The sequence below is a fragment of the Notolepis coatsorum genome (genome assembly GCF_963971535.1).
Source record: "Notolepis coatsorum genome assembly, chromosome: 1".
Lineage (NCBI taxonomy): Eukaryota > Metazoa > Chordata > Actinopteri > Aulopiformes > Paralepididae > Notolepis > Notolepis coatsorum.
The window spans coordinates 6,713,739-6,739,639 of NC_140165.1; the positions used below are offsets into that span (position 1 = coordinate 6,713,739).

A 25,901-nucleotide genomic window follows, 5' to 3' on the forward strand; every position below is an offset into this window, starting at 1 on the left:
ATCCCATTTCTGCTTTGCACTATATAGTACTGTACATTAGTACACTGCATAGTATTGTATATTATATGGTAACTCAGAACATTGTACATATGTCTATACCGAACACTGTGACCTCATTTTCTTCTTCTAAATTACATGCTATACTATGTTATTTGATACTATCTTGTCTAGCACAGTCTCTGGAGCGTAACAGTAAGAAGCATTTTGTATGAAAGTATTCTGTACTTCTGTATGACAACTATTAAAGAAACTTGAAACTTGAAACTTCTGTTAGTATAGCGACGCTCGGCATCCGACGCCGCTGCAGCCTTTGACCTCGCCTTGTGGCGAAAGCTTGGGAAGGAGGCGAGTGGGTGGCCCCACCCCTGCTTATATGGGTAAGCTGATAGGGGTGTGGTCAGACGAATATTGGGATTAAAGGTACATTTGTGGTCTTTATTCAGTGCGCATGCACATATGCGAGATAGTGCAGACAGTGATGCCGAGCGTCGCTATACTAACAGAACTTGGTTATAGTCATAACCTAACGTTCATTCTGGACCATTCTATGATAATCGTCTTTTACTGGAATATTCCAGAACGTTGATATTCGTCGGCCTATTTATGAATCGTTTTCAAATAAACGCTAGATGATCAATATTATACATACACGCACGCCCATTCGAGGCGCGCGCTGATAATAGCCGTGTTCATTTCCTCATGGATTTTTTCAGTAAAACCGATGGTTTAACTGATTATCCTAACACTGATAGATTCCTTACCTGACATCAGATGGTATCCAACTGGTATATTCCAATTCCTGATCACCATTCGAAAAAATCGATAAGTGTATGGATCCAACGTGATACAGTAGTACACATGATTCCGCGGGGCTGAGAGGCTCCAGAATGAACTGTGGTAACCCCGGCTGGATCAGTGGACTGTAAAATGTGGAGTACCGGATTTTTTTCCCCATCCATTTTCATTGAGTCCATTCCAAAATCCCTTATGTCATCTGGGAGACGATAGGGGGCGCTTTTTTCCACATATGATCGCCGGCGGCGCTCGGGTATACTCGGGTAGGCTCGCGTGATGCAATATGATTTCAGATCGCAAAAAAAAAAAAAAAAATCAGAGAAATCTCGTGAGTGGCTTTCAACATAACTATCGGAAACCCGAGATATCTCGTGTGTGGCAGTGAAAGTGTTAATGCAAATAAATAAATAAAACCACATTACAAGCCTACTAGAGCTGTTGGATTATTTATTTTAGTACTGAACTGAAATAATATGATCGTAGTAATTAGTCTTTGAGAGACACATTTGACCGACACTTTGCTATATATGCTATATAAAAGAAAGGGTAAATATGTATAGTAACAACAGGAAAAAATAAAACAAATAAGATAAAAAAGGAATCAATGGTGCTGTCCAATTGGACGAAACGGTAACAAGAAAATTAACAAACAAAAACAACGGGATCTGTGAAGAAAAGAGACAGGGGGTGGGCTACTTGGGAGCAGGGCTGTGTTGCGTGAGGGCAAGTGTGAACAGGTGTGTTTTTAGGTGGGTTTTGAAGAGGTTGATGGTGTCAGAGCCTCGGATGGAGGGGGAGAGGGAGTTCCACAGCCTGGGGGGGCAGCTACAGAGAAAGCTCGGTTTCCCAGTGTGGAACGCCTGGTGCGGGGGGATGGTGAGGAGGTCGGAGTTGGAGGAGCGGAGGCCTCGTGCTGGAGTGTAGGGGTGGAGTAGGTTGGTCAGGTAGGAAGGGGTGGAGGCCTCGTGCTGGAGTGTAGGGGTGGAGTAGGTCGGTCAGGTAGGAAGGGGTGGAGGCCTCGTGCTGGAGTGTAGGGGTGGAGTAGGTCGGTCAGGTAGGAAGGGGTGGAGGCCTCGTGCTGGAGTGTAGGGGTGGAGTAGGTCGGTCAGGTAGGAAGGGGTGGAGGCCTCGTGCTGGAGTGTAGGGGTGGAGTAGGTCGGTCAGGTAGGAAGGGGTGGAGGCCTCGTGCTGGAGTGTAGGGGTGGAGTAGGTCGGTCAGGTAGGAAGGGGTGGAGGCCTCGTGCTGGAGTGTAGGGGTGGAGTAGGTTGGTCAGGTAGAATCAACCCGTGCAGGGATTTGTAGGTGAGGAGGAGGATCTTGTAGGGGATTCGGTAGTTGATGGGGAGCCAGTGGAGTTTTTGCAGGGTGCGGGTGATGTGCTGCCAGGGTTTGGTGCGCGTGACCCTCGCAGCTTGAGTTTTGGACGTACTGTTCCCCTCCTACCTGTGCACTTTCATATCACGCAACGTTGGCAGCTACAGCCTACGCTCGTCTGGCCTGTACTTAGTAGGGATGGGACCGAATATTAGAATATTCGAATCCCATAACTACATTCGATTTTCATATCAGAAAATCGGAAAAAAAAATATATATATATATATTTTTTAAGCAAACCATTCTTATTTCATTCCTTTTTATATTTAGAGGCAGCCTCATTTCCATAGCCTAATTGATCTAAAAGATGCACACGCTACTGTTTCTGTTTGTTCATTAAAACCGGTTCATAGAAGTGCCTATTTATGTGCAATACCCTTTGATTTTAATGATCCATTAAAAAGAATAACTGAATTGAACTGAAACTGAACATTTGAACTGAATTCAAACTGAAACAAAAAATTACTATATATATATATATATATTTTTTTTTTAAGAATTTTGGTTGGGGGGGGGGGGGGGTCGAATATTCGATATTATGTAAAAAACGAATATTCGAATAGCACTTTTGCTAGAAAGTCCCATCCCTAGTATCTGTAGCTCACGGTACCAGCGCACAGAAGCGTTGGCTCCCTCCTCCTGGAATACACTACAAGCCACCTTGCTGCTGGAAAATCTTAAAAATTAATGACCTGGAAACGGAGTCAGTCGGGACTGAGCCGTCTGTGTTTCTGAATATCTCACTTCCTTTAACCCGGAACACTTTACTTTTAATGTGTTTTTTGTATGATATTATTCTATGTATTTTATTCTGCTTTTGTTTTTATGTTGCAGCGTCTGTCACTTTGACGTGTGTTTCTAAACGCTGCTGTCCTGGCCGGATCTCTCTTGCTAAAGAGATTATTAATCTCAATGAGAATCACCCGGGGCCTAAAAAAAAAATGGTTTGGTTCCGGTTTGCCGACCGACCCTGCCGATTTAGGTGCGACCCAATTTTTTTTATGAGTTCAATTTTCTTTTTTTATATATATATATATATTTTTAATAAAGTTTCATACAAATCTTAGTCAAAACTTTAGTATTATGGATATTAAACGTGCTGGCAGAGTACATGCATCCATGTTGTCGTGAACATTTTAATTTAATAAAGAAATTCCCTATCCATAGTCGCTGTGGGAAAAAATTAAATAAAAAATTAAATAAATTCCCTACCTACCCATGGCCTTAACTGACAACCAACAGGAACCAAACAATATTTTCTTTTAAGCCCGGTTAAAATAAAGTTTAAAGGTACTATCGATTTAGCCACTAGACGTCACACTAGAGCACCAGCATGTCGTTTATCCAATCGGGTGCATTCCACGTGGGAAATGGCAAGTAGGGAGGGGTTGCATCATGTAAACAACAACATTAATTCAGACCTGCCAAAATTAGTTAATTAATCAAAAACATTCAAAAATGTTGAGGGAGGGGGGGGGGGGGCAATACTTTTATTCTGCACCTTTCTAAAAGCTCTAGTGATGTATTATTAAAAAATTGAAAAAATCTACATAAAAAGTTGATCTATAATACTTTTACATGAAAAAAGAAAAAATATATATATATATATTCTCGATTTAAGAAGCACCGTGTCAATTCATTGTACCTCTATGTCAGTAGTAGTAGGCTACTCGGTTCACATGACGGAATGGAGAAAGGGATGACTGGAATGTGGAATTTGGTTACACAGATTTCAACACATAAAGCGTGCAGCAAGCTGGCACTTGCCACCGCTGGCGTGAGCGTGAGTGTGTGTGAGTGTCGTCTTTAATCCCTGAAATTCCTCGCTGTGATTGGCTGAGAGATCAGATGTTTTATCATCCAACATTTTCCCAGACACTCCCTCTCTCCCACTCTTCCTTCCCCCCCTCTCTCTCTCTCTCTCTCTCTCTCTCTCTCTCTCTCTCTCTCTCTCTCTCTCTCTCTTCCTCTTCCTCTGTCTCTCTCACTGTCTAGAGAGCTCTTTTATGGTTCCAGGTAAATCCTTTGCCTTGGGAGAAAATATGCGCACACTGATGTGTGTTGGATGGAGGTCAATCTACTGTTTACCTTTGCTTGACCTCCATTCCCCACCCCCAACACACACACACACACACACACACACACACACACACACACACACACACACGTGCACACACACACAGCCTCGAGGCAGTATAGTTGAGGAGGTATGTCAAGTTTTTTTTTTCTTTAAAGGGGATTAATAAAGAGGAAGTGAGAGAAGAAGAGAGCGCTTCTGTTTCTTGTCTCCTCACAGGCCACCCACGCACACCGTGACAAGATTTAACACACACCCTAAATCAATCATTCACACACACACACACACACACACACACACACACACACACACACACACACACCGTGACAAGATTGACACACACCCTAAATCATTCACACACACACACACACACACACACACACACACACACACACACGCGCCCCCGTGACAATGATATAGAGCTTCCTGAGGTGTAAAGATATCAACAGTTACTAGAAGGCACCCAATGCTGAACTTTGCATATACGCATCATAAAATACGAGAAACAAACGCATGCTCACTCCCTCACACGCACATTCACACACAATTTGGAGCGCGAGCGACAGCTCCTCCCATTGAGAGAACGAAAGAGGGAGAGGGAGAGAATACAAAGAGGCATGAATCAAGTGGGAGAGGTGAGGAATGAGTGAGGAAGCGAGGGAAGAAGAGAGAGTGAGAGAGAGGGAGTGAGCCTGAGCCAGCGTTTAATCTTCTGTCACATGTGTGTTGTCTCTTTCAGATCCTCTATAGACACACTACTCCTCCTCCTCCTCCTCCTCCTCCTCTTCCTCTTCTCCTGCCACCGGGATTCCATTCATCTCCCCGTCTTTCTCCTCCTTTACTCCATCGGGACCAAGCAGGACGCCGTCTTCCTTCTGCCATTCCTTCCAGTGGGGGGGGGGGGAGTGTGTGGATACTAAGCAAAGGATACCGTCACCCAGGATACCGTCTTTCCCATTCATTCCATTCTTCTTTCGTACCAAGAACAGGATTTGGGAGTAAAGTGTGGTTCCCGCAGCTCACAGACACAGATATTCTCCCGTCACTCACGTCGCAGAGGATCCCGCCACTCTCTGCAGAGCTTCCCCAGTAGACGGCGTGCAGACGGTGTCGTCTAGAGGGGGAGGAATCTCTGTGCCCACAGGGGGGTTTGAGCGAGAGGTTCAAAGACGAGGGAGAGAGAGGGCGGAGAGCGTGAAGGGAAGGCAGGAGCGACCTTTTGAAGAGAGAAAAGGGGATAAAAGAGAGAACAGCTGCGGGTGTGAAGAAAGAGGGGGGGAGAGAGAAAGGGAGAGGAGGGGGTGGGGGGGGGGGGGGAATGAACTGTGTGGATCAAGTGGAAACAGATAATGATATAGACGACTGAAGCCATAGAAGAGAGATATCAAATAGAGATAAATAAGGAGACTGGAAGGAGAGAGAGCAGGGGGGGGAAAAAGAGATGTATTTTTTGGCAGTTCGCGCCGCCGACACACACGGCTCTCGTTGAACCGCACTCCCCCACCTTGAGAGGACGTCTCCCCGGGGAGGAAGGAGAAGAAGAGAGAGGACAGACGAGCTCTCAGCGTAAAGGGACACGGAGCTGGAGAGACCTTAAACGAGGTGGAAAGATATCATCTGGAAGAGAGAGAGAGGGAGAGGAAAAGGGACGGCTGTCTTTTTTGAAAGAGAAGAAGAGGTTTCCTTTCATCATGTTTGGTTGGCTACGTTTCCCCGTGGCGAGTGACTTGTTGTGCCCTAAGAGCACCTCCGTTCCTGGATAGGAAGAAGAGGCCGAGCCGACGGAAGAAACCCTGGAGAGAGACGACAAACGGAAGCGGAATACTAGTAACCGATACAACAACCAGTGACAGCTCCTTCTCTTCCTCCTCCTCTCTCCTCTGTTCTCCCATCTCCTCTCCTTCCACCTACAGTACACTTCTCTCTAGAAGTTCTTCTCCTGCATCCCTTCTCCTCTCCCCTTCTCTTCTCTTCTCTTCTCTTCTCTCCTCTCCTCTTCTGCTCTCCTCTCATCTCATCTTTTGCTTTCATCTCCTCTCCTCTTCTGCTCTTCTCTTCTCTTCTGCTCTCCTCGTCTCATCTTTTGCTTTCATCTCATCTCATCTCCTCTTTTCTTCTCTTCTCTTCTCTTCTCTCCTGCTTTCCTCTCATCTCATATTTTGCTTTCATCTCCTCTCCTCTCCTCTCCTCTCCTCTCCTCTCCTCTCCTCTCCTCTCCTCTCCTCTCCTCTCCTCCTCTCCTCCTGTCTTTGCCCACTATGTGGATACCAGTTGTACTCCTATGGATTCTGAACATCTGTCATCTGTGCTTTGGACAAGACTATGAGGACTATTACTCCACTACAGACATGGGCACAGAGGTAAGACTCTCATCCTGTATTTAGACGTGTTGGAAATGTAAAGCCATTTAACACAAGCGCATGCTCTTACAGTAATACAGTATGCATTGAAACAACGTGAGATGTGCTCCTCATAGTGCACATGTAGGAAAACGACACGTGTTGATAGTGGCACGTTTCGAACCGGTGGCTATTCCACTCCATTTCTGAACCCTTTCACTGCCACACTAGTAGTAAAGGGTTAACCTTCTGTAGTGTGGCAGTGAAAGGGTTAAGAGCTCATTAAGAATACAATAATAACGAGTTTCTCCATCGACTACAGTCCAGATTGTGCAATTTCACAAGACTTTTACTTTATCATCCAAAGTGTCTTTATTGTGATTGACTTCACTCATCACAGTGACGGAACTGCGATAATTGAACCGTTTTGGAGGTAAACCGGCGGCGTTAGGACCTGCGCCAAGGAGGTGAAAGGTCAAGACATTGGTGTGTATGGGTTGGGAGGTCAAATGTTTTTCAGTTTTTCTGCCGTGGTGGTAGAGCCAATATTTATTTAAATTGCAAACTCCACCTCTGTGAGATGGTTTACAACGCAAAAAATAAAATCTAAATATTAGTCTTTAGTGGCCAAATAAAGAAATAATCATTTTTGTTACAGCAACTTCCTGTAATCACTTGACCCGGCTATGATCTATTATAATCAATCATGGAAAACAGCCTTTTGAGCCTGGCAGAGGATTGTAAATACTGTAGCAGCGTGAGAACGCTTGGATTCCTAATATAGGTGGCGGTGCACTCATCGCCTTTTGGTTAAAAACTCCCAAGTCCCGAACAGAACGACGAATCCGACTTCACACGGTTGTAGTCGAGACTCTGGGCAACAGTTGGATGCAAAAACCTCGTTGTTGGCTCCTATTTAAGGGGAGTAACCATTTGAATGAAAAACACAGACGCCATTTTGACAGGCATTTCTCCAACAAATCATCCACCGACAGACGTCATGGTGTGAGCGCAGGGGTTGGCCACAATCCGAGTGGTTGTTTGTTCCTCCAATTGAAAGTATCGTCCGGGGTCTTTGGCCGAAACTGCATTCTGAATACCATTGTGGGCGGAGCTCCCACTTGATTACATCAGGGCCGAACTTTTGACCTCCCCAGTACGGGAAGGAAGGCGACCGCCATGATTGCCGACCCGAGGGATGCGAGCTCTGGGTTTTCTCTGTGTTCTCTGGTCATATCCATCACAGGTGGGATGTATGGCGTGGGATGTGTGGGTCTTTTAGTTTCTATTGCTTTCAGTTTTTTTAGTGTCACACACGGTCTGCCGCTTCAGAGGCCTCTCTCCGAGACACTGCAGTAGGGTAAAAACACTGGCACGCATATGTTGTCCCCGTTTCTGTTGTATATCTGGTGGTGTACATGCATATTGTCCAGTTCTGTCACATAACTACTACTATTCTTCTGCGGTTGTGGTTTGTGTCAACGGCATTCTATCTTTAAAAGTTGCCACATTGAGAGATTTGACTTCCAGCAGGGACCCAGTGTCCAGTTCCTGGAAATAATCTGTTGGTCAAGATGAGTTGGCCAAAGCCCCGCTGTATTATTACTGGCTGGACTTTGTGTGTGTCTATTGTGTGTGTGTGTGTGTGTGTGTGTGTGTGTGTGTGTGTGTGTGTGTGTGTGTGTGTGTGTGTGTGTGTGTGTGTGTGTGTGTGTGTGTGTGTGTGTGTGTGTGTGTGTGTGTGTGTGTGTGTGTGTGTGTGTGTGTGTGTGTGTGTGTGTGTGTGTGTGTGTGTGTGTGTGTGTGTGTGTGTGTGTGTGTGTGTGTGTGTGTGTGTGTGTGTGTGAACCTTAAGGAAGATATCTGGGTCTCAATGTGATTTTAATTCTATACAGAAGGCTCTGGTTCTCTCAACTAAACACGTACAGATTAGTTCCGTCACTGGACTTTGATACCGATACCAGCCTAAGTACCACAATACCGTTTCTAAAACGATACTTTGGCAAAAACCTAAAATGTCAGGAAAAGTAATGGGGGCGACAGTGGCTCGGGAGGTAGAGCAGTCGTCTGGCAATCCGGCGGTTCCCGGTTTGATTCCCGCTTCTCCCGGGCAGCGTGTCGAAGTGTCCTTGAGCAAGACACTTACTTAACCTCTAATTGCTCCCGATGAGCAGGTCGGCACCTTGCATGGTTGCCTCCGCCATCGGTGTGTGAATGGGTAAAAATGTGAGGAACAAATTGTAAAGCACTTTGGATAAAAGCGCTATATAAATGCACCATTTAAGGGGAGCTCCAGTAGCTCACCATGTACCTCGACGCGAAAGCGTCGGGGAATACCGTGCTGCGTCACGGATCTGGTTGACTCCGAGTTCGATTCCCGAACCCGCCGTCATTTGACGAATGTCTTCCCCTGTTCTCCCTCCCGTTTCACCCTGCATCTGTCGGTCATGCTTGACCAGAAAAGCGATAAACGCTAAAAAAATGAAGTAAAAAAAAAAAAAGAAATGCACCATTTAATGGAATATAATATTAGATGACAGAACATGGAAAATTGTTTATAAACAGTGCCGACACTCTTGACACACCTACTACACAAAGTGTGCGCTCTCTCTCACACACACACACTAGCATCTGGCTATTATTCTAAAAGTATCGATACTAATAAAATGTTACATTTGTGTGAGTATCGGACCATTTCTAACAGCTGGGTATCGCGATACTTTTCTAGTATCCGTGTATCGTGCAACACTAGTACAGATGACTTAAAAATAAGCACAACCTGGCTTAGAATCACGTTGCTATTTAACACGTGTTGTGTGTTTTTAAACCGCTCGTTCGTGTGTGCAATCGCGCGTGCGATTTGAATTTGAATCTTGAATTTGAATCTTGCACGTGCGATCGCATGAATGAATCTCACATGTGCGATCGCATACCTGAACGAGCGGTTTAAAAACACACGACACGTGTTAAATAGCAACGCGATTCTAAGCCAGGTTGTGCCTTTTTGAAGTAATTTATTTGTATTGATCGCCTTGGGTGAAATTCGGGAGTCATAGCAGGCAGCATGGGGGAGGGGGGATGTACAAGTATGGGCAGGGCAATAGTAGAAAGACATAAATATATAGGCAATAAAATGTTATCTGAATATAAAAATACGAGACAAATAAACGGTGTAAACAAGGGTGTAGATGAGGGTGTGTATGCCCCATCGGTTATATTATACGTTACAATAAATAATGATGATAATTGATCCATCATAATTCTAAAGGTGATGGAAAAGGTTGTGAATGGTTGAAAGATGAAAGGTTATAAATAAATATAAATGTCTAAAATTGAATTCCGAGGATGGCAAGTGAATGATGATTTATTTTTTGGAGCCGGTGGCCGAAACACGATGTCGCTTGTTAGAAGGAGGGAAGGAAAATAAATACATTTTAATAATTTAATAAAAGAAAGAAAGAACTTGATTTATATTCCCGGCTTTGTTCTTCCAAACACATTCAGACATTAACACATCCCTTAACAGGTGTGTGTGTGTGTGTGTGTGTGTGTGTGTGTGTGTGTGTGTGTGTGTGTGTGTGTGTGTGTGTGTGTGTGTGTGTGTGTGTGTGTGTGTGTGTGTGTGTGTGTGTGTGTGTGTGTGTGTGTGTGTGTGTGTGTGTGTGTGTGTGTGTGTGTGCGTGTGCGCACATGATGGAGACACACCCCGGCGAACTGAAAGAAAGCGAATGGCTGCTCAACAATTAAGTCAGTCATGACCTCATGGTCCCAGAGCGATGACCTCATATCATGTAATCCTCTTGGGAGGGGGGGGGGGGGGGGGGGGGGGGGGTGCAGAGGGAAAGGGGGAGAGCGAGGCCGAGAGGGGTCAAAGAAAGAGAGAGAGAGACCGAGACGGGGGAGAGCGAGGAAGAGATAGAGGCAGATGGAGACCAAGAGAGAGAGAGAGAGAGAGATAGAGGAGAGGATAAGAAGGATGGAGAGAATAGTAGAGGGTGAGAGAAATAGGGAAATGAGTAGGAGTGGGATTTAATTTCAGCTGCCCTCGATTGGTAACTAGACAAACTCAGTATTTGCTGAAATTCTTTTCAAAGCTGTATAATCTCGGTTTTATATTCTCCAGCTGTCATAGCCATAAAATATTATTTACTTGATTTGTTCAAACTACCCGCGTCATTGCTGTGATAGTATATCTATATTTGTACATATGCATATCCCTTACCTACTCTTACTAATTACGCTGCTACTACTACCATGGTGTATTTGGTCTGTATCACTGTACATATAATAATATTAGAACCCTGTACATATACATTGGATTATTAGCACTACACTCAGTAGTACTAATCTATATATTTTGTACCCAGTTGAATCACCTGTACATTGTATATTATTATTGCACTTTACTGTTACATTTGCACTCTGGTTGGCTGCCAAACGTCTTTTCGTTGTACTGTACCTTTTTTTTTATCTAATCTAAAGTCACTGGAGGCCCCACGGTACTAGAGTCACGATACTCGAGTCACGATACTAGAGTCACGATACTAGAGTCACGATACTCGCGTCACGATACTCGAGTCACGATACTAGAGTCACGATACTCGAGTCACGATACTAGAGTCACGATACTAGAGTCACGATACTAGAGTCACGATACTCGAGTCACGATACTCGAGTCACAATACTAGAGTCACGATACTAGAGTCACGATACTCGAGTCACGATACTCGAGTCACGATACTAGAGTCACGATACTCGAGTCACGATACTAGAGTCACGATACTCGAGTCACGCTACTAGAGTCACGATACTAGAGTCACGATACTCGAGTCACAATACTAGAGTCACGATACTAGAGTCACGATACTAGAGTCACGATACTAGAGTCACGATACTAGAGTCACGATACTCGAGTCACGATACTAGACTCACGATACTAGAGTCACGATACTAGAGTCACGATACTAGAGTCACAGTACTAGAGTCACGGTACTAGAGTCACGGTACTAGAGTCACGATACTCGAGTCACAATACTAGAGTCACGATACTAGAGTCACGATACTCGAGTCACAATACTAGAGTCACGATACTAGAGTCACGATACTAGAGTCACGATACTAGAGTCACGATACTCGAGTCACGATACTAGACTCACGATACTAGAGTCACGATACTAGAGTCACGATACTAGAGTCACAGTACTAGAGTCACAGTACTAGAGTCACGGTACTAGAGTCACGATACTCGAGTCACAATACTAGAGTCACGATACTAGAGTCACGATACTCGAGTCACAATACTAGAGTCACGATACTAGAGTCACGATACTAGTCACGATACTAGAGTCACGATACTAGAGTCACGATACTCGCGTCACAATACTGGAGTCACGATACTAGAGTCACGATACTAGAGTCACGATACTAGAGTCACGATACTCGAGTCACGATACTAGAGTCACAGTACTAGAGTCACGATACTTGAGTCACGGTACTAGAGTCACGATACTAGAGTCACGATACTCGAGTCACGATACTAGAGTCACGATACTAGAATCACGATACTAGAGTCACGATACTCGAGTCACGATACTAGAGTCACGATACTAGAGTCACAATACTCGAGTCACGATACTAGTTTAGTTTATTTATTTAGCACATTATTTAAAAAAAAACAGTGCTAGGAGGGAACTTGTACAAACTTGTACAAAGTTCCACTCCCATCCCATTGTCCATAAACAATATGAACGAAATACATGTAAACATGGTCTAGAAAATAAACTATAAAACAGGATCAGAAACATAAGGCAGACACTATAGCGAAAACATGGAAGATTGACACGAGTCAATAACAAGAACAACTTATTTCTTTTATTTTTATTATTATTACAAGAGGGCAAAAGAGAGGAGAATAACATATATAACAGTATATAATGAGGAAAAAGAAACAAGCAGCCATACAGTAGATGTAACACTGATGCACAGGAGTAACTTAATGTGATGGTGATTTATGATGAAATTAAATTAGATTTTAATTGTTTTTTAAATATAGATAAGGAGGTTGTTGACCTCAATGATGAACTTAGAGTGTTCCAGAGTTTAGGACCTCTAAAGCTAATGTTGAATTGATGGCTAGACGTCCGACAGAAAGGTAAGTGGAGTTTATTACTATGGTTTGTTGGATATGAGTGAAATTCTGATGAAAAGATGAAGAAACTATGGAAGGTATCAGGAAGATCTTGCCTATTGTTAATGAACTTGAATATGAATGAGCATGCTTGAAAGGTATTACTTTTGTCAATTGATAGTAGAGAATATTTGCGGAACATAGGTGCAAGATGGTTCATATCTGGTAGAGTGGGAAATCATCCTGAGGAACCTCTTCTGGATTATGACTAATTTGTTGAGATATGAATAGATATGTTGCAGCCCAGACTACTATTAACAGTAGTTAAGGTAAGGAAATAAAAAGCTATAATACAAGGTTAGATGGGCAGAGGGATGTATCATGGGGCAGACCTTTCTCAAAATTCCAAGCATCATCATTGACTTTTTGCAGACATTGTCAATGTGATTATGCCAATTTAACCCTTCATCTATAGTAACTCCTAAACATTTTGTGAAAGGCACTTGGAAAATTTAATTTCCATTCATTAATATTTTAGATTCTTCTTTAGGGTAGTACTTATTTTTGTTGCAGAAGACCATGAAGTTAAGTTTTTTGACATTTAGAGTAAGCTTGTTGCATTGAAACCAGTTAGAGGCAATTTCAAGTTCCTCATTCACGCATACAATCAGGGACTTGAAGTCATGATGAGTAGCTAAGAGATTGGTGTCATCCACGAATAATAATGGAAGTAGAGTATTACAAGACATAGCCAAATCATTCATGTAAATTAAAAATAATAAAGGGCCCAGAATAGAACCCTGTGGAACCTCGAAGAGGATCCTTGATTTAACAGATTAGCATCCATTGGATGACAACTAGAGTCACGATACTAGAGTCATGATACTGTAATATTGTGATTTATTATCTTTTGCAAATGATGCCCCCAACAGAAATCTGCAGTATAAAATATATATACATCATCTGTTTGATCTAATAAGCAGTGGCGACTGGTCATTAGGGGCAGAGCCCCACCTAGTGTCACCAAAAAGAACTGCAGACAAATGTTATTCAATCTTAAAGATTTGCCTATTATTTGCTCAAATGTATTATGTATGGATATAGCATCTTACTAAATTGCATATACATTCTATTAGTATTTTAGTTCATGTCATCTCTCTACCTTGCTGTTTCAGATTGCGTCATTCTCCCGATCGTTAGGTCTAAAATAGCACGAATGGGGCTAGCCCCTCTCTATCAATGCAGGGTGCACTGTACGTGGGTGAATCCAAGTGTGCATGCTCAGGGTGTTGTCTCGTTCACAGTAGACCACATCAATTTGATGGCAAGTGGGGCTCGGAGCCCCAAGTGTACGTCATCATTTTGTATTTCAAAGTTGAGTGGCTGGCGTCGGATTACAGTCGGCAAAGAAGCTTTCCATTGCTAACGGCAGCTACTGTAAACTACCTAGCTAGTGACGTTACGTGAAAATGAACAGGGTGGATTATTTACTCAAGCACAGGTTTGAAACCCTGAATTTGGAGAACATTTTAATCAAACGTCTGGGTCCACACCAAGCCACTGGATATCGTTATAACTCAAACAGCTTGCAAAGGTAACCGTGGGTAACCGTTAACATCCATCCATGAGAACAACCTAGAAGAGGCTTTTTACTGAGACCATCGGTCTGCTTAAAATCAACGACTCCTATGACGACATCTGAGTCAGAGAGGAACTTTTCCACCTTAAAGAGGATAAAAACGTTTACTCGCTTTTTACAGCCGCGACTTTACGCATTGGCCATGCTGTCCATCGAAAGCCAGTGCTGCCTTTCTCTTCAAGTGAGCCCACACAGCTTTGGTGAGTGATATTTGATCATCCTGATGTTATGGTCCTGGTCCGCGCTTTGGCAATGCTGAACGTTGAATCGCTTGATGATGGTGGTGTCATGTTTAACACTTTGGATGCCCAACCCGAGTTTTCTCCGGTTTACCCCCCACGGGTTGAATGCCCATAACAAGAATATTCGTTTTTTCTCGTTTAAATTTTTTATTAGCGATCTGAATTCATATTTCATCAACCAAGTCTACCGTTGGTAAATCAGCCACTCCAGGCGCTCAGATGTGAAAAAAGCGCCCCCTATCGTCTCCCAGATGGTAATCCACCCTTTTGGATTGGACTCAATGAAAAGGCATGAGAAAAAAAAAAACGGATTCCACATTTTACTTCTCACGCATGTGACCGGAGTCGATCAGCTTCATTCTGGACCCTCAGAGCAGCGGGATTATGTGTTGTACAGTATACGTGGTGGATCAATAAAAGGATCGATTTTCGGAATGGCGATCAGGAATTGGAATAATCCATTTGGATACCATCTGATCTCAGGTAAGGAATCTATTTGACCAGTATTAGGATAATCAGACCGGTTTTCACGGAGATATAAGCCTTTTCTTTTTTTTGTGATATGGCTGTTTGACTCTAAGAGCGATCAGGAACTGAGAGAATCGATTTTCAGCGCGCGGCACTAGCGTGCACACGTACACATATACTATCGATAATCTAGCGTTTATTTGAAAACGATTCATAAATAGGCAGACAAATGACAACGTTCTAGAATATTACAGTACAGGGCGATTATCATGGAATCCTCTTTTTTTTTGTGAAAACTAGCGGTTTTCTAAATGCTATGAAACGGAAATGAACCGATAAAAAAACAATCTGCTTCGACAATGTTGACTGGAAATAGGTCATTGATAATGCAACGGGCAGATTAGACACATAGCCATAATTTAAAACATAGATTAGGCGATATTAATGCTAACATTGAAGTGGATGTGGGCATTCAAGCACTAAATGTGCGCCCCCTGCTGGGCATTCAAAGTGTTAAAGACGAGGTTGTTGTCATGATTGTCAGTCATAGAATCCCTAAAAAGTTGTCTATGTTATTATGTGTGCTTTGGTGTGGCGTTGAGCTCTATAATATCAGTTAATTTAATCCATCACAAAGTGCAAAATAAATCACCAGAATGCAATAAATAGGGTGTTTTTTTACACTAAAAACGCCTGCTTTCTCCCCGGCCCCCCCCCCCCCCTCCACGCCTACCGCCAGGTCAGAAACATTTTACATATAAAAACGCTAATAAGATAACGTTTTCAGTCTGTTCAGCTCACTCCAATTATTCTTATTGCAGCAAAATGGGATTGTCAAGCAAAACACGTTTTTATTTATTTAAATAATGATACTTGCCGCTAGTGTATCGATATAATATCAGCATGCAATACCTCTGTGTCGATCTTTTCCCCCACCCCTAAAAGACAGTGGAGTTACATAAACCATCTCCATGCTTACACCATAACCAGTGCATGATAACGATTCATCATCCGCGATATGCATTAAAGGATAATTCCCCGCTCATTTGACATCACAGCGATCTATTCGGGACCAAAGTCTCGTCCACTGAACCGCTCGTAGGAAGTGAGTTGTGGGCTTTCTCTGTGCTTCAGTTGACCTCTCTCTCCCCCCCAGCTGCTGTTCAATACCTGTGGGACACATAACCGTTAAAAAAACATCCTCAGAAACACACATAGGCTGTGTCCTATTTAACAATTAAATTATTATCCCATAGCGAGACGTGTATTGATTTAATTTCAGCTGCCCTCGATTGGTAACTAGACAGAAATACTCTTTCATAGCCGTATAATCTAGGGTTTATATCCCCCAGCTGTCATAACCGTCAAATATTAGAATACTTGATTTGTCAAAACTACCCTGCTATCAGGAGACGATCCCTTCACTGTATTCTCTGCTGTCACGACTCAACAGAAAAGACCGTTAACCAATCACAGAGCAGAATCAATTAACTCATTCCCCGCCGGGAATTAGACGGAGCCCGTCATAGCACTGCCACGCTTTAAAAGATAGGAGTGCGTCACCTTGTTTGTAGAGCTATAACTATATTCTATATTATAGCTATGGATACAATACTATGGCCCATTTGACATCACCTATCTATCGTTCAATATGTAAAAAAGAATAAATTTCTCCATCCATATGTTCCCGTGTTATACCGTGGTGAATATAAGTATCGTTATAGCGTGGTCTGGGGTAATTCCCGAAAGGCTGTGTTAGAGCCTCATGCGTGAATCTGTTTCTTGCCTGTACACGCTAGTATTCGCAAATCAAATCTATATCATAGGTATTATGTTCCATCATGAATGCATGAAAGGGGGGGGGGGTCATTACGGTGGCAGTAACGGCATTCGTATTGAACACTAAAGACGCTGATCAGCTGGATCGATAAAAAGCATTGCAGGATCAAGCTAATAGTAGTCCTTACCTGTGATCGGGAGTATTCCAAAAATAATATTCCAATTGTTTGATCGCCATCTGGTACATCCGATGTCCATTTGGTCGACGGCATAACCCACCACAACATATGGATCGGGGATATTTGACATGCTTCAATGGAACCGGGAGAACCGGTCCATTCGCCCGACAAGGGAAAGTGAAACCGGAGACATTTGGCCATTTTACAGGCCAAGATACAAGGTTTCAAAGGGTGCTCGATACCGCCGTCTAGCTGGATGCGGCCGGTATTGCACTTTGGCGAACTCAGACTCATTCCCTATGGTAACACCAAGGTCCCAGGATGAATAATGAATACAAATATCGAAAAAAAGGAAAAACTCAAATAACGAGTATACTCGTTGTTGGCGTTCAAGCGTCGGCTCCCAATTTTGGCGGGGAATGAGTTAAGACTTAGCTGCCTTCTTGCATAGTGAAGCACCACACCGGTGACACGCAACTATTACTACTAACGTCAACTATTCAGAAAATCTCAAGATTTTGATTATTGGCGTCGTGATTATATTCATAATCGATTCTCGATTTCAATACGTACATATATTTGATTCTAGGTTGCTGTTTTGAGTTAAAGGGGAACTATCTTATAAATGGCCTTTTTGAGTGTTTAGCATTGTTTCCTAGCTATGTGAACTTATATTAATATGATCTATGTCTCAAAATTCTCATATTGGCGCATTCTTCCAATTCTCCTCTCACAATATTCACCCTCACTGAACTGAGTCGTTTGAAAATGTGCCTATATGTGATGTCACATAGTCGCTGCTGCATGTTAATGTTCAGCAGGCGGCGCAGGCCACACAGTGGTTTAGGTGGCACCTGCAGCTGCGGCTGCAAAACAGCTCGAAATCTTGAGGTAGAAAAATGCTGTTTTTGAGGACTTGATTAGAAATACAAAACAATGAATAAAAAAAATATATATATTACAGAGGTGTTCCATAGACTCACAGGAATTGTGTAAAAGTGCCCAAATAGTGAAAGAAATAGTAAAATAGTTCCCCTTTAAGTTTCCCATTTGACTGTGGTACAGGTAATGGGTCTCAAATAAAATCCTACTGAATCAAATGTAAACCTTCAGTAAGATTTATTTTCCAGTTTAGTCCACTCAATATGAGACATAAATGCAATAATTTGAACAGAAGCATGTTACTAGTGGTCTTCTGCAATAAGAAAGGACGGCAAAAAAGATTTTTTGAATTTGTGAATTGGTGTTTAATCGGTAGAGATAGAATCACGATTCTTATTTGAATCAACTTTTTTTTGCACACCCCTAGTGCCCATACATTCAAAAGATGTAAACCTCATGAGTAACTAGAAAGTGTGCTCAGTAGATGTCCGCCTCTACACTATACTCGCTACTGAATGCGTATTTACATTGCAAATATGGTTGTCAAATGCAAATGGATAATAGTGTTATTTGTTCCAAAATATTTTACGACTAGTTCTAGGATCCATTCAGCTCTCTCTCTCTGTCCACAGCATCAGCTGCTAGTTTGGCTGCTAAAGCCAAAGAGGAACTAGCAGAATTATCTACAAATGGACCAACAAACACACACTAGTCTGGAACGGAAGACGCGGAACACATCCAAACGTAGTGTGGCATGTGGGTGTGCATGGTGGTGTAGAGAGGATGGTGGTGTAGAGAGGATGGTGTTGCATGTTGGTGTAGAGAGGATGGTGTTGCATGGTGGTGTAGAGAGGATGGTGTTGCATGATGGTGTAGAGAGGATGGTGTTGCATGATGGTGTAGAGAGGATGGTGTTGCATGATGGTGTAGAGAGGATGTTGTTGCATGTTGGTGTAGAGAGGATGGTGTTGCATGATGGTGTAGAGAGGATGGTGTTGCATGGTGGTGTAGAGAGGATGGTGTTGCATGATGGTGTAGAGAGGATGGTGTTGCATGATGGTGTAGAGAGGATGGTGTTGCATGATGGTGTAGAGAGGATGGTGTTGCATGGTGGTGTAGAGAGGATGGTGTTGCATGATGGTGTAGAGAGGATGGTGTTGCATGTTGGTGTAGAGAGGATGGTGTTGCATGGTGGTGTAGAGAGGATGGTGTTGCATGGTGGTGTAGAGAGGATGGTGTTGCATGGTGGTGTAGAGAGGATGGTGTTGCATGGTGGTGTAGAGAGGATGGTGTTGCATGATGGTGTAGAGAGGATGGTGTTGCATGATGGTGTAGAGAGGATGGTGTTGCATGGTGGTGTAGAGAGGATGGTGTTGCATGGTGGTGTAGAGAGGATGGTGTTGCATGGTGGTGTAGAGAGGATGGTGTTGCATGGTGGTGTAGAGAGGATGGTGTTGCATGATGGTGTAGAGAGGATGGTGTTGCATGATGGTGTAGAGAGGATGGTGTTGCATGATGGTGTAGAGAGGATGGTGTTGCATGGTGGTGTAGAGAGGATGGTGTTGCATGATGGTGTAGAGAGGATGGTGTTGCATGATGGTGTAGAGAGGATGGTGTTGCATGGTGGTGTAGAGAGGATGGTGTTGCATGGTGGTGTAGAGAGGATGGTGTTGCATGGTGGTGTAGAGAGGATGGTGTTGCATGGTGGTGTAGAGAGGATGGTGTTGCATGATGGTGTAGAGAGGATGGTGTTGCATGATGGTGTAGAGAGGATGGTGTTGCATGGTGGTGTAGAGAGGATGGTGTTGCATGGTGGTGTAGAGAGGATGGTGTTGCATGGTGGTGTAGAGAGGATGGTGTTGCATGGTGGTGTAGAGAGGATGGTGTTGCATGGTGGTGTAGAGAGGATGGTGTTGCATGGTGGTGTAGAGAGGATGGTGTTGCATGGTGGTGTAGAGAGGATGGTGTTGCATGTTGGTGTAGAGAGGATGGTGTTGCATGGTGGTGTAGAGAGGATGGTGGTGTAGAGAGGATGGTGTTGCATGTTGGTGTAGAGAGGATTGTGTTGCATGGTGGTGTAGAGAGGATGGTGGTGTAGAGAGGATGGTGTTGCATGATGGTGTAGAGAGGATGGTGTTGCATGATGGTGTAGAGAGGATGGTGTTGCATGTTGGTGTAGAGAGGATGGTGTTGCATGATGGTGTAGAGAGGATGGTGTTGCATGTTGGTGTAGAGAGGATGGTGTTGCATGTTGGTGTAGAGAGGATGGTGTTGCATGGTGGTGTAGAGAGGATGGTGGTGTAGAGAGGATGGTGTTGCATGGTGGTGTAGAGAGGATGGTGTTGCATGTTGGTGTAGAGAGGATGGTGTTGCATGGTGGTGTAGAGAGGATGGTGGTGTAGAGAGGATGGTGTTGCATGGTGGTGTAGAGAGGATGGTGTTGCATGGTGGTGTAGAGAGGATGGTGTTGCATGGTGGTAGAGAGGATGGTGGTTAGGTGGTGAAGAGAGTATTGTACACACATAGTCTTCCACTGCTGTGTAGGGATGGGTACCGAATTCGGTACTTTTGAGGTACCGAACCGAAACACGTCGGTACTACCGAGTATCGATTCAAGTTTTACCTTTCTTCTTTTCATGTCAACGTTCACACGCACAATATATGCTGACCTAGGATTTGACTTGATTCAACAACAAAGCAGTTGGAGCAATGGCAAGCCGAAAACGGTCGAAATTGTAGTTATTTGAAGTTTTGGTTTTTTTTTTACGGCTGAGGTAGGTAAATTAAAAAAAATTTAGACTAAAGTACAGAAAAAAGGTACCGTTGGGTACCGGTATCGATTCACAGGTACCGGTACCGTATCGGTTCAAATGTGAAAGGTACCCATCCCTACTGCTGTGACCATGCAGCCCCTTCATTGACAGTGATGCTCCTTCACCACAGATACTAGCTGTCTCCATCCTCATTGTTCTGCAAAAACAATTAAACCAAGGCAGTTCAGATAGGATTACCAGAATAAAAATGACTATTATCATGTCGTAGCCTTTATCTACAATGTGGACAAAGATGAGATGAGATGAGATGCCCCTTACCTGAACCAGTTTGATGTGCAGAATTGTTTGGATGTTGACGTCTATCGTGGCTTAAGCTAACGGACTTAGCACCGTGGCCTAATCATGTCGTTATACATTTATTTCTATCCATCTTACACTTATATTTTTTCTTGTTGTTCTTGCTAATCATAACAATTCTGCACATTACTTTTAGTTCTGCTAGTGAGAGAACGGTGACAGCCAGGATGCTATCCTCATGACGGTTTTCACATTAACATTACCCTGTTTTTGGGCAGCTGATTGGCGCAGTGGGCAAGGCACTCGCCTCTAACGCAGGAGACGCTGGGTTCGAGCCCAGCTCTGGGCGTTGCTACCGGCTGGCCGGTCGTTCATACTAACACAATTGGCAAGTGTTAGAGGGTGGGAAAGCCGGTGGGTGGGGATTTGACGTTGTGGACAGCGACTCCTACAGGTCGGTTATGGGTGACGGCGGAAACAGGAAGTAGCGGGGGGCAGCGTGAGCCTCCCACGCGTTACTCCTCGCCGCTGAGAGTTCGAGTTGCTGCAGTGAAAAGATGCGACAGGCTGCCTCCTCGTCGTGTACCGGAGGGGACACACGTGATGCAAGGCTTCTGTCCTCACTACACCCGACCAGTGGGAGGCATAGTCTAGCAACGTTCAAGACAGGGGAGGGAAGAATTGGAAAAATACAAAAAAAAATTGGGATGGGAGAAAAATTGAAAATGGGGAGAAAAAAGTAAAAAAAACAAAAAACATTACCCTGTTTTATTGCCTGGTTGCCTGATGTGAAACATATTCCCACACACTCCTCCTTGAGTGCCTACAACGTTCTGCAGCCAAGCGCAGGCTGATTGACCCTGTAGCATGCAAGATATCACGAGCATACTCACTCACTCAAACACACACACACACACACACACACACACACACACACACACACACACACACACACACACACACACACACACACACACACACACACACACTGACGTGATTTTATTAGGGCCCTCCAGCGGCGAACATAATCAGTTGTCGGGTGTAGAGCCAGGACGGAACCGGGTGCAGGTGTTGCACAACCCGAGTTATTATGACGGCAGCAGGTGGCAAACAAAAGTAGGTTGAAAAAAAAAAAAGATAAAAAGAACAGACAAAGATATACAACAAAACTAGAAGAGACGGATACATAGGAAGAACACAAGGGATTACCTGAGGGAGGGGAAACGACATGCCGCGCAAACATCAAACGATGATCCAACAAACCACACAGGGGAGAGCAGACGGATACAGTATACATGATGGGGATGATTACAAATGGAAACACCTGGGAGGATGACAAACGAGGAACAGCTGGTGACGGAACAGAGACTAACGCAGAACTGCGGGACCTAGACGCTGAAACATAATATGTAGCGCAACTGAGCGGAGATGAAAACAAGACGAGTAAAAATAACTAGACTAAACAGGGGAAACATAAATACACTGAACGTGGCCGAGAGAGAACCTGATATGTAGAAATACTAAACACTGAACTACTAACAGGGGGGCATGAACGGGAGAGGGAGGGAGGGAGAGAGAGAGAGAGAGAGAGAGAGAGAGAGAGAGAGAGAGAGAGAGAGAGAGAGAGAGAGAGAGAGAGAGAGAGAGAGAGAGAGAGAGAGAGAGAGAGAGAGAGGGGGGGGGGTACATACAGAGAGAGAGAGTGAGTGAGAGACGGCACACAGAGAGAGAGGAGCAGACACAACGGGAGGGCAGAGAGAGAGAGCGAGAGGAACAAATGTCTGTGGCAAAGCAGGGGAGAGCGAGAGAGGCGGTCCATGGCCTGGCAAGAGGGGGCAAGGGAGTGTGAGAAAGGGGCATATTGTTCATTGTCCAAGACGGATGCAGGGGGGGGGGGGGGGGAGGGACACGTCCCGGACCACGACATAAGTAGAGCTTCACCCAGAGCGCTTGCTGAGGACTAGGGCTGACCTTCGAATATTTTTTGGGGATTCGAAGCTTCGGGGCTGAGATTCGATTTTAATTCGAAGCTTCGAGAAATGTTGTGGGACTTGTACAGCACTTTGTTCAACTTTGTCAGTGCTGTAAAGTTTAAACCTTTTTAAATCTCAGACAAACGAAACACTTTGCTTTCATGAAATATTGTAAGCCGTCATTTGAGGCTTTATAAAAGCAGCACAATGAACACAAATCTGTCAGTGCCGAGTCCGACCTCATCCTCATCTTAAATAACAAACAGCATTGCTTGTTGTAGTTAACAAAGAGAGGCAGAGTTGATTTTGAAAATAAATATAGATTTTTTTTTGTATTCTTAATTTTTTTTTATATATTCGAATTTTATTTTCCCATTCGAATTCCATGCCCATCAAACGAAGCTTCGAAATATTTAAGACAGCCCTACTGAGGACCTATCGATACAGAGCCTTCTTTATTTCCTACCGTAGCTATCGGGACACATTATTTAATTCTCATCAGATAAGTGCCAGTACTCTGTCCTTGTTGTCTGTGGCCCCAGTCTATGCAGATTAGGAGTATTCATTCTAACATGGTAGGGTGGCGTCTGTATGCTCCTCTAGTAGAGGGAAAATCTCCGCCAGGCTGCTTTGCCTTATTCATAATATTATAATAATAATAATAATAATAATAATAATAATAATAATAATAATAATAATAATAATAATAATAATAATAATAATAATAATAATAATAATAATAATAATAATAATAATAATAATAATAATAATAATAATAATAATAATAATAGCGATTTATTCAGGTTTCCCTTGTCCACTAATTTGGTCCTAATATAGCCAGATAATGCATAGTATTTTTGTCATCTGGACTAGAAACGTCTACCTAAAGGCATGAAAGATTAGCGCTGCCTCAGACAAGAAGATAGATACCAGTTTCCTCTCTGTGCGTTCAGTAGAAAGCTATCTGGCTGCATGTTAGCCTAGCTTAGCACAATGAATGGAAGCCTTCATTCATTGTGCTAAGCTAGGCTAACATGCAGCCAGATAGCTTTCTACTGAACGCACAGTGAGGAAACTGGTATCTATCTTCTTGTCTCTCTCTGGAGAAGATGGTAAACTAATTTCCCCAAATGTTGGGGTGTTCCTTTTAATAACTTGTGTTACACTGCCGGCCGGTGGAGATAGAATGTAATCCCAAACGGGGGCATTTGGTAATCTACCCTGGTAGCTCCGCGTGATTTTTTTCCGTACCCCTGTAAAAGCCGTAGTTTGAGCGGTCAGGTGGCGTAGCGGAGATTGCGTTCGTCACCAACACCGGAGACGCTGGATTCGCCTGTTCGAATCCAGCTCACAGCTCCGGCGTTGTCACCAGCTTGGCTGGCCGTTCACACTAATACAATTGGCTGTATTAGAGGGTGGGAAAGCTGGCGGGGTGGGTCCGGGTCGTTGTAAACAGCGACTCCTACAGTTCGGTCGGGGCGCCTGCTCAGCGCGGATAGGATCTAAGGGGGGTAGTGTGATCCTTCCACGCGTTACACCCTCTCAGTGAGAGTCCGCGCTGCCAGGTGAAAAGAAGCGGTTGATTGGCTAGACGTGTGTCAGAGGAAGCACGTGGTAGCCTCCACTCTCCCAGACGACTGTGGGGGGTAAGTGTGCAGCGACCAGGAAGGGGATTGGGAATTGGCATAACGACTAACATTGGGATGGGAGAAAATCGGAGGAAAAAGGAGGGGGGAAAGATAAAAAAAAAAAAAAAAAACGTAGTTTGCAAAGACGCTCTTTGATTGGCTAGCCCGCATACTCTCTGATTGGTTTAGCTCCGAAGGGCTCTGGGATAGAAATGTCCGCCTTGTACATATATATTCTCTGCTTCGAAGTGTTTATGCTTTGGCCCTCTTTAGACAGGGGTTATGCTTAGAGTTTGGAATCAGGGCTGGTGGTCCATCGCCCTGCTCTAAAGATAAACTCTAAGCATAACCCACTTCGAAAGAGGGCCAAAGCATAACCACTTCGAAGCAGAGAATATATATGTACAAGGCGGAAGAGCCCTTCGGAGCTAAACCAATCAGAGAGTATGCGGGCTAGCCAATCAGAGAGCGTCTTCGCAAACTACGGATTTTACGGGTACGGAAAAAAATCACGCGGTAGCTCCCGGCCAGGCAAGCCAGGTGGAGTTGTGGTATGAAACTGGTTGTTCAAAAGTTCTGCAACCAGTCCTTGATCATACAGTCATTACTGTGCACAGCAGATATTAAGATGATCGGCCCAGTAATATGCGAGATTAGCTGCGGACAGACAGGCAGATACTAGAGCTGTCCCCGAAGCCTGTTTTTGGGATTCGAACTTCACCAGGGTTTTTCGAACGGACGTTCCAACCATAGTTTTTAAGCATGCTAAAAATGTGCTCCTAAATAATGTTTCTGGTTCAGTACTGTCGAGTCTTGACTTTAGGCACATAGCGCACATTTACGCATATAACAGCGCATATCGCATATTGTTGCGGTTATTAAAAGTAGTAGTACCTACTTACTGGTCGCGGGAGGCTTCAATAACGTTTGGATGATAATCCATATTGTGAATACATTTGTTGAAACAACATCTTTGTTGGCCGACGGCTCCTGCTATCTTAACGTTAGCAAGCTAAACGTGTTAGTCTGACTTAACGTGCACCTGTGTAACGTTAAGTAACTTGTGTTCCACTGGGAAAGTTCCGCACCACTGCATACACTTGGCTTAATCCAAACGTCCATTCGGAAACGTTGTATTAGGAAATAAGACGGGTGAGTGTGTGAGTCACTCAACTCTCTTTTGTGCATGATTGATTCATTTCCTGATAATGTATGACTGTGACCCCTCCTCATCTGGAGGTTCGAACCCATTAATTAAGATTCGAATGCCAACGTAACGAACAAGGTGCGAACGTTTGGGCTCAGCCCTAGCAGATACACACGCACG

The 25,901-nt window shown here is 43.9% G+C and overlaps 1 protein-coding gene across 1 annotated transcript in view; it reads left to right on the forward strand.

Annotated features, from left to right (window-relative positions):
- Window positions 1-5,589: 5,589 nt before the first annotated feature.
- vegfc (vascular endothelial growth factor c) overlaps window positions 5,590-25,901 on the forward strand; it is a 62,223-nt gene continuing 41,911 nt past the window's right edge. Inside the window, exon 1 of the mRNA XM_084318507.1 lies at window positions 5,590-6,607. Coding sequence (XP_084174633.1) covers window positions 6,506-6,607 — 102 coding nt within the window. The 5' untranslated portion in view covers window positions 5,590-6,505. The remainder of the gene's footprint in view (window positions 6,608-25,901) is intronic.